The 10154-nt window shown below is 33.9% G+C and overlaps 1 protein-coding gene across 1 annotated transcript; it reads left to right on the top strand.

The window, feature by feature from the left end:
* The first annotated feature begins 660 nt into the window (after positions 1–660).
* On the top strand, positions 661–9744 carry LOC142617460 (F-box/kelch-repeat protein At3g06240-like). The gene is made up of 7 exons (XM_075790334.1): positions 661–1869; positions 6470–6677; positions 6792–6884; positions 8203–8304; positions 8393–8827; positions 8914–8979; positions 9494–9744. The coding sequence occupies exons 1-6, from the start codon at positions 722–724 to the stop codon at positions 8926–8928; spliced, it is 2001 nt and encodes a 666-aa protein (XP_075646449.1). The 5' UTR covers positions 661–721; the 3' UTR covers positions 8929–8979; positions 9494–9744.
* The last annotated feature ends 410 nt before the right edge of the window (positions 9745–10154 follow it).

Below are 10154 nucleotides of genomic sequence, written 5' to 3'. Positions count from 1 at the left end.
GGTTCAATTTTGTCCAATTTGGTCCAGTTCAGTTGAACTTAATCCACTTTGATTCATTCGGTTTATCTTACTCTAATTTATTCAGGGTGAGTACATACTAAAAGTTTGTTTGAGATTCACTTATTTTGTTAAAACTAAAATTAATTTGCTGAAAATACTGTAGATAAAGGTAAAAGTTAGTTGAAATAGTTCAGTAAAATTCACAAATAGTATCAAAAAGTACAGTAGGCTCATAAATAGTAGCAAAAATAAACTGCATTTTTAAGTTAGAGCCAAGAGCACGCTAAGTGTGCGTTTGAGTTAAGATTAAAAATTAAAATTATTTCACTATTCAACTTATTTTTACTACTATTCATGGATTCCATTGCACTTTTTGACATTATTCATGACCTATTTCAACTAATTTTTACTTTTATATACAGTACTTTCAGCAATAATTTTTTTAATTTCAACAAAATAAGTGGTATCCATACACAGTCTCAACCTTATAAATGATGCATAGATGGGGATATAAAAATAAAATAAAATAAATAACTGTGTACGTTAGAGGGTTTTCAACTTTCAATGGCGGGAGTCTTGCCCCCAATTTTTGAGATAAAAGTTAAAAATCTTGGCGCTAATTTGTTTGATTATAACAAAGCAGAACAATGCAAAAACGAAATTAGCTTGAAATTGAAATCGAAAATTTCAGAAAAAGCTTGAAATTGGGTTAGGGTTAGGAATGTCAGACTATCTCCCGGAGGAAGTGGTTCTGGAAATTCTGCAAAGACTCCCCGTCAAATCCCTAATTCGATTCAGGTGCGTTTCTAAATCATGGAAATCTCTAATCACATCCTCTGCCTTCATCAATTCCCATCTCACTCGATCACTTTCACTTTCCTCCAACAAATTAATTTTTAGGCAACGCGTTGATAAACTGTTTCCCCATTTAGAGTACTACAAATTAATTGACGATACCATTGACTCCTCATCTGATCAAATTCAACACATTGATTTCCCACTAACGTGTCAATTTTTATTCCATTTTAATTTAATCGGTTCCGTGAATGGATTGTTCAGTCTATATGAACGAGAGCGCTATATTCTTTGGAATCCCTCTATTAGAAAATATATAACCCTTCCAAAACCCTGCATTACTGTCAAGACAGCGAGTCGTAATGCAATCGGGTTTGATCCGCGGACTAATGATTATAAGGTGGTGAGGATTGTATTTCAAGATGGAACTAAAACGTCTGAAGCAGCCAAAATACCTGTGGTTGAGATTTACTCTCTTAATGAGGGCTCTTGGAGAATAACAAGGGCTGGCAACTCTTTATCACCCGGGTTTAGTTTTGTTGTGTGGGAGCCAGCAACTTCTGTAAATGGGGCTGTCCATTTTTTAGTGAAGGATATGGACAATAAGTCGTGTCCGTTAGTTTTGTCATTTGACTTGGGTGATGAGGTTTTTCGCGTGATATCTGTGCCAAATGGTGCATTCAGTACGAGTGATTATGTTCGTACCTCAGTAATTGGGGGATTGCTTTCTCTTTTATGTCATGATACTCTTGAGAACAATATGAAGTGCTGTTCCATTTGGGTGATGAAAGAGTATGGTGTTGTTGATTCTTGGACTAAACAGTTCACTGTTGATTGCAATGGAGGACTTCTATTAGGTCTTCTGAAGAATGGTAACATATTAGTGGAGACAGTAACACCAATTAACTCTGAGATCTCTTCATATGATCCTAAGAGCAGACAAGTTAAGAATTTGGGAATTTGTAGGAGGGGATTCAAAATTTGGGTTGATAATTATATGGAGAATCTAGTCTTACTCGACAAACCGAATGACAAAGTTCCCAAAAGGAGAGTGAGCAGGAAGAGGAAATACAGGTATAATAAGCTTGATTCAACTCAAAATTTCAGCATTTACTTTCCTCAGTTCTATCTTATTCTTGGCATATGCTAGAAAATGTTGTGTGGATGTAAGTAAACATCTTCAGATCTTAATATACTGCTTTTGGATCTTGATCTCTTATCGACTTGCTATAAAGAGTGGTCAGAACTGTTAAATGCAATTTTGTGGTTGTCATTGATGATGAGCTTAAACATTTGCAAGCTGGAAACAGTAAATATAAATGAAATACTGATGTTATTATCTTTTTCTATACGCTGAACTTGTCACAACTAATCCATATTCAATATCAAAATGTGTTTTACACTTCCTGTTTCATTAGACTTGCTTAGATTTTTCTGAGATGATCAGCCGTTGCCTTCTGATTTTTGTGTTTTGTACATGACATGTTATTTTGCACCATTGTACATTCAACAAAGTATACGATGAAACTATAAAAATATAAAGAGATGAGACCAAACATTTAAAAGTTTTTAGAACCATGTAACTGCAGGTAGAGTCATGACATTTTGTTATGGTTTTAATTGATTAAATGTATCACAGAGTATGGAGCATGGGAGTTGCATTGGCATGACCCTAGTGGCAACCCCAAGGTTTGTTGTAAAAACGTAATAAATATGGGGTTTGCCAAAAATAAGTACTGTTTTGTTTAGCTGAATAGATGATATAGAATTATCTTCAGCACTGCATTTATTTATTTTTGGTTATGTGTTGATATGGAAAAGATTATTTACCCACATTGGTGGTGTAGATAAATGTACTTCTGATAAGAGTGATCATTCTTCCTTTTGATAAATATTGCTTCTTCCAAATTGCTAGTTTCTTTTCTACCTTTTCAATGATTGCTTTCCCAACTGGTTGTGTCATAAAGGACAAACCTGGAGTAATCCCAAATATACTGTAGGTAGAGTCACCACCCTAAAACCCAAAACTAAGCCTAGCTTCATTACACACTCCGCTTATCCTGTTGGTTCAAGCTCTGTTCTACTTAGGTTAACCCTTAATTTTGAGACTGCTTCCAAACAGAGAAGGAAAACATCAGATATAGCCAAGTTGATCAGCATTTACATCACAAATAATATTGTATCATGAGCAAACAAAAGAGGAGAGCTTTCCATAAACCCTTCACTTTCTCCTTCAATTTGAAATGCAGCCAAGTTCCCACCCTCCACAGCCTTGCGTAACATCATATCATTGACTCCCATAACCAAAATTAAAAGAAGCATGGAGAAAGGGCCTCATTGTCTCAGTCCTCTTGAACTATTAGAAAAGAAAATTGTGGTTCTATATACCATGATTGAAAACTGAATTGTCCAAATAGAAATCCAAACCCACTTCCTACTTTCACCAAATTTGAGTCTGTCTAACAGATATATGAAATAGCCCTAGTTAACATAATCACATCTCATTTCAGTGTATAGCCTACAAATTACTCTAAAAGCATTGCCATCAAGTTTGCTTTCAAAGACAGTTATTGGAAATAAACACCAAATAAGGGATTTTTCAAACTTTATTGAAAGCATTTGGGTCTAACACAAGACACCTTTTGTTCATTTAAGTGATTAGCCAACACCTTTTTTGTTTTTGTTTTTTTTTTTTTTTGGATTAGGTAAAGAGATTAGCCAACACCTTTGCCATGAGCATATAGACATTTCCAACCAAGCTAATATGGTGAAAATCCTTGATATTAACACCATAAATTTTGTTTTTGGAATTTAAGTGACATTTAACATTAAAAAAATTCTCAAACTTGTAGTCATTATAGAGCTTTGTTTCCACAAAACCCACTCAAAACACTTCAGCAATAATCTTTCATAAATATGAATGAAAGACTGAAGTTATTATATTTTTTTATATGCTGAAAATGTGTTTTACTCTTTCTGTTTCATTAGGCTTGCTATGATTTTTCTTATATGTCTGTCATTGCCTTCTGATACTGAGTTTCATTCATGACATGTTTTGCATTCAATCTAAAAACGTGTTTTACTATTTCTGTTTAATGAATTTACATTGATGCAAAACAATATGTCATGTACAAAATGCCCAGTATACTTCCTGTATTCTTGAATGACTCTTTTTTCTGATTTATTTATTTTTATTACTTTATCAAAAAAAAAAAAAAATCATATACAGAAAACAGTATTAGAAATTGACATATGATTTGAGGTATTCCTGATGGTCATTATGAGAGGACCTTGCATACTATATTTAAGTTATATCATTGAGATAATCCCATAACAAGCATCATGACACTTCCTGCAGTTATGTGGTTAAAAAGAACATTTAAATGTTTGGCCTGAACCCATACTTTGTGGTTGGAACTAGCCTTCCCTTGCCTCTTATGAGTCTTTAGTGGTTGCTGCCAGCACCGTGTTTGTGTCATGGTAAAGTTCGAGTAACTTTTTAACAAGTGATGTTGGTCCCTTATAAACTTTGGACATGTTGAAAGAAGCATTTTTGTTTGGTTAAAATTCATAATATACTAATTTCAAATGTATGCACAACAAAGTATGATATATCCTTAAGAGTTAACATTATTTGACACTTTCTCTGCTTCCTCTAGCTGATATTGTTGTATATATGTTCAATTGTTCATTACTTTCTAATTTTGTTTCTGGACAGGGAATTCTTGTACTGGAACTAATGGACTGTTATTGCACTTTGGCTTTGTTTGTTTCTTGTATAATCAAGGGAAAGAAAATGAATTCGGGAATTTGTTTTCTATTCATTTGATGGTAGGAACTTAGGTCAATCGTGCAATATAGGTTTAAAATGTCAGAAAATAATGGAGAATGGTTTCCCTTATTTTATTCTTGAAAACATTGTCCTACTAGTGTAACATGGAACCTCTAGGTTATTAATGTGCCTTGAGATGCATTAAGAAAAGGTTTATAATAAATGAAGATTATCAATGCATTTATTTTCTGAATATCAACTATCGTTTCCAAGCAAATTGAAAATTGAAGAAAACACAGCGTTGGTGAATAGTGAAGTAGAAGTGGTTCTTTGTCACTGTGACCTTAGGTTGCTTAAAACAGTTATTTGGTGGTTCATTTTATGTCCAAACATATAGTTGTCTTGTTAATAAGAGCATTTGTTCTGGTTTGCTAATAAAAACCTGATTGGTTATATGTCATTATGTCCCTTTAATTATTTTTGTTTTTGGTGCTGCTCACTTTTTTCTGGATTGAGGTTATTAAGGGGCGTGAATAAACCTCTGTATAAGGATAGTTGCAAATTTGGAAGTAATTGTTATTGATGTGAATGACATTGGCTCTCATGAAAAGAATAATGGTATTTTTTTATAATTATTTAGGTTAAAGTTCAAATTACACCTTCTAAGTTTGGGTCAATTGTTATTTTGGTCTCTGAATTTTTTATTTTTTAATTTCAATTTCATACTTCTAAGTTTGCAATCACTATTAATTTGGCCCTTATGTTCGTTGCTGTTTGAGATTATGCCATTAGTGACACTAAAATAATGTAGTTTTATTTTATTTTTATTTGATTTCAACAACACCAATAGCAAAAAAACCTTAGTCCCATATCCAATTTTGGAAAAAAAAGGGGGAGAAGGTAAGCAGGGTGGGAAAATTTCTATTTATCGAAAGGAGGCAGAATCACCTTGATAAAGAGCACACTATCTAGTTTACCTATCTATATTCCCCATTCTAGTAAGTGTTTCTCATCGTCTTGAGAAATTAAAATGGGATTATTTGTGTGGTGGGTTAGGGGATGGTGTCAAATTTCATTTGTTCAACTGGAAGACAGTTTGTGGCCAAGAGCCTTGTAGCTCAGTGGCACTGCCTTGTCTCCTTTATAAGGAGAACCGTGGTTCTAATTCCCCCTTCCACTTGTACCAATTGAATAATCAAAAACTGGAAGACAGTTTGTAAGCCATTCAGAAATGGGGGTTGGGTGTCAGAGTCTTGTACGTATTAATAATGCATTGCTGTTTTGGTGGGTTTGATTATGGATGTTTTTAGCAATGTGAGCCGATATTTGGTTATCTATAACATTATTTGGTCCTTTTAAATAATAAATATGAATCCTATTCATTGATGTTTTCTGAGTTGGAATCCACTATTCAGATATTGGTAAATTTATATTGGTTCTAGCTTGTTGTTTGGGATACAAAACTTCAATTTGGGTTCTTCAATTGCAATTTTGGGTTAATTTAGACGATCTATTAGGATAACAAATTTCAAATTTGAGCTTTTGGATATGGGTTTCGATTGCATGCTTGGTTTTATCAATGGATGGGGTGATTTTATCGGTTATATATTTATTTATAATGTGGATTATAAATTGCCTTATTGGATATGGTTTATGGTTGTGGATTAGAAATTGCCTTATTGGATATGGTTTTTATTTGAGACAGCTTTGCATGATTTTCTTTTACAATATATATATATTCGGTTATTATATGTTTTGCTATAAATATGCTTGCTTAGTAAATGAAGGATGAATAATTCTGTCTAACAATAGTGAATTTTTCTTACATTAAATTAATATGCTTAGTTATTATTGTCTTGATTTAAATATCATATTTCTTACAATTCATTTGTCTTGGCATAGTTTAATGCTGGTATCAGAGGAAGAGAGACGAGATAAAGAAACAAGCCGTGAACTCGAAAAGAAAATGTTACATCTAGAGCATGATATAGCCATTTTAAAAGCAAAAGTGATGGAAATTTCCACTCTAAAGTTAGAAATGGCGTCTTTAAAATCACAGGCCTTACAGGTTGTTCAACAATTGAGTAACCAGGTTATGATAGTAACAAAGGTACTGCTACTTTCTTCATCTATCTCATCATCATCTTAGTTTAGCCCTCAGCAGTGATTATTCCCTAAGTGATGTTTTGTTCTTTTTTTCTTTTTTACGGTAATGTGGTCGCAGACATTAAGTGAGAAGAACAAGGAGAGTTGTGGTAAACAAAAGGGGATAGCAAGGTCTGGGCCCAAAAGTTTTGCACAAATCTCTAATGTAATGGTAAGATGGCTTCTAATTAATCAAAAGCCCATGTTAGTATATTTTGCCTATCAATTACCCCATAGTTCTATACAATGATTGTGTTCTATATAATCGTGAAAGGAATTATTTCTCCTCTCATAAGAGGTGTGGGCTCCATTTATGGGTCCCAAATGAGACCCACATCCCTTTGTGAGGGAAGAAAGAACTCCACTGACATATATATAACGCGTTTTCAAACTTTTGTATTCAAATCCAACTTTTAGAATACTGAAAATGAAAAATGAATACAAATGTTAAAACTAAATCATTTTTAGTGGTAGGACCCACTAAAAACTGAAAATGAAAACAAAAAATAGTGTTTTTTTTTTTCCAGCTAACCAAATAGGCCCTAAGCATCACAAAATGAATAATTATGGAAGAACGTGGCAAATAGTTAGGTTCAAATTGATGGACTATGATAGCAATGTATGTTGACTCATTATGAAAAGCCTTCCTATTCTATGTGCTCACACCTTTAGCCTTTAGTTTGTGTAAAGTAAATTGCTTTTAATCCATTACAATGGCCTAAATGGGTCATTTTGAGGCTTTAGTTCAACTATAATTGCATCTTATATATTCAAGGATTTAAGGCTTTAGTTTATAAACTCGTATAAGTTGGGACCAAAATTGAGAATTTAAATTGCAACTTGTTTATTATATTCTTACAATCTTTGAAATAAGAAAATATGACTACAAACACATGAGAAACAGTTGTTTTTTTTTTATGTTTATAATCAGCAAATGTGAAACAACATTGCCGCAAAGAGGTTGGGGCAGGGACCAATATCTTTACTGAACTTTGCCTTATCTCACATGGCTTTAATTCGCCAAAAAAGAAAAAGAAAAAAGAAAAAACATGGCTTTAACTTGACAAATCTCTTTATCCGATGTCGTTGTAAAGTTAAGTAGCGTCTTTCTTCTTCGATATTAACTTCCTATAATACTCTCGAAAGCCTAAAACTTTCATCGGAATTTCCATTTTGAGAAGCCTCAAGAATTAGAATTCCAATAAGGGCATTCGTTAAAAGGATTGTTAATCATTGCTTTAAGGGCATTTGTTAGCATTTCTCTATAATTTACTTTGATGTATAATTACTACCTAATTTACTTTCATCATGTATAACATAAGTTGATTTTATGCTTCTGAATCACACTGAATGTTGAAAATAATTTTAAACTTTCTTGCTAGTGGTAGTTATAAACTTAGAATTCATGAACGCCTTAGTCAATGCAAATGATAAACATGACAATTATGAGAGCAATTGTGTTTATTGTATGGATTCCGTTCATGATGTAGGCGAAATCTAAAGGGGTGCCAGTAGAGCATGCAGATGTGTATGAGAAAGTATACTCTACCAAAGATGGGGCTGCTGTTACTCCCCAAGCAGAGGAGAACATTGTAAGCACAATTTGAATCGAATTATAGTGTATTTTGTGTGTGTTGTTTATGGTGTGTAATATGTTATTTGGTTCTTGTGGGAAAACAGGCGAGGATGAGAGAACTTTTGAATGAAGACGGCATGCGACTACAAGGAGAGCTTGGTGGTGGAATCCTCTCGTCCAAAGACGATGCGTATGCTCGGGCAATCGGTCTAGAGCACGCTGGACGTGTACGTGGGGTTGGTTTTGGACGAACCCCATCAGGAAGAAGTGCCACAAACCTTTCACGGTTTACATCAACTTCACCGTCGTCAAGCGGAACGACCCAAAGGATTTCGGAGTTGGAGACTTCCCTTAGAGAGCAAATAGCTCAATTTAAGGCGAGGCATGAAGAGCAACTAGCTCAATCTAAGGTGAGGCATGAAGAGCAACTCTCCCAAGCAAAAGCAAGGCACAAACAGCAAATGGCTGAAGTGTTGACGCACATGAGAGAAATGTTCGCCAAACTTAGCTCACATATGCGTGATTTTAATCCTTCTCAGGTAGCAAACAAATGTTATTTAGCAAAACACAACTTTTTGCAATGCATTGTTATGTGATATTAATTCGATGCCTTTAATATATTCAGGGTGGCAATGCTTGATGGGGACTCTCTGTGGTACAGAAATAATGGGAATGAAATTGTAATCCTTAGGTAAAACAAAATTTTCTAAACATATACACTGTCATGTTTTTCCAAACCTTACAAGTAGTGAGAGATGTCATTATTTTAAAATTTTTATTTAGTGCTTGGTGCTCATTATTTTTAAATTTCTATAGTTTGTTTGCTGTGTTACATGAATCTCAATGAATTTATGATATAAGCTTGATGAGTATTGTGAGTTTATAATTTTATGAACTTCATGCATCACATATCATCTTGGAGGGGGAGTGCTTCATATTATTGGTGCTTGGTTGTGGTCAATTGTGCATTCATTCATTAAGATATACTCAATCTATGCATGTGATTAGCTTTCATGATGGTTTCCTTTAATTATTTTGTGCTCTTTTCATGCATTTCTTTCAAGTATTTATTGAACTGGTGCTTATCTTTGATGTTAAAATTGTTCCAGAAAGGTATGCATAATGTTTTAAGCAAATTCTCTACTCTAAGTACTGTGGTTCTCTTTTTTAAATGTAATTTAAAATTCTCTACTCATTCTATGCAGATGCACCCCCCTCATCTGTTGGTGATTTTGAAAGTAAAAGATGTCAAGATAGCTGAAATGTACGGGGCACTTGTAAACTTGTTGGTTCAGCTGTGATGTATATTTGGTTATGTATATATTTGGTTCAGCCGTTTTGGGAGCATGCAAAGTTTGTTGATGCATGTATATAGTTATTTGGTTCAGCTGTTTTGGCAATGAAAATTTAGTTGTTTGTGATGCATGAAAATTTGGGCAGGAATTGTGATTTAGCAACGAAAAAAAAAAAAAAACGCAGCTATAGACAAAATATGTAGGAGGATTTAGCCGCGGTTTGAAAACGCAGTCAAAACTCTACCTACAGTTGTGGGTCCTAAATGGAGCACAACACAAGTTTATAGTTGGGTTTTTAAAATGTGGCCAAAACATTACCTATAGTCGTGGGTTCTAAATGCAGCACAAACAAGGTCTATAGCCATGTTTTTAAAAATGCAGCTATAGGACTCCGCCTATAGCCATGTTTAAAAAAACACAACTATAGACTTGTTTGACCGATGGTCACGTTGAGAAGGCCGCACGTGTAAACGCGGCTATAGTAAACGCAGCTATAAGCTATAGCTGTGTTTTAAGTTTAATTGTTTGATTATTGTTTAGTATTTGCAATTGTGTTACTTAGACAAAAAAT

The sequence above is a fragment of the Castanea sativa genome, chromosome 11, assembly GCF_040712315.1.
Source record: "Castanea sativa cultivar Marrone di Chiusa Pesio chromosome 11, ASM4071231v1".
In the NCBI taxonomy this organism is placed as follows: Eukaryota; Viridiplantae; Streptophyta; class Magnoliopsida; order Fagales; family Fagaceae; genus Castanea; species Castanea sativa.
Note: the sequence above shows the minus strand (reverse complement) of the source record. Positions and strands in the feature narration are given on the sequence as shown.

What these genes read in the sequence shown, in the direction of transcription:
- LOC142617460 (XM_075790334.1), top strand. Translation starts at nt 722, where the DNA reads ATGTCAGACTATCTCCCGGAGGAAGTGGTTCTGGAAATTCTGCAAAGA. An exon ending in AGCAGGAAGAGGAAATACAG is followed by an intron (nt 1,870 to 6,469) that starts GTATAATAAGCT and finishes GTCTTGGCATAG; the next exon opens with TTTAATGCTGGTATCAGAGG. An exon ending in CCCAAGCAGAGGAGAACATT is followed by an intron (nt 8,305 to 8,392) that starts GTAAGCACAATT and finishes GTGGGAAAACAG; the next exon opens with GCGAGGATGAGAGAACTTTT.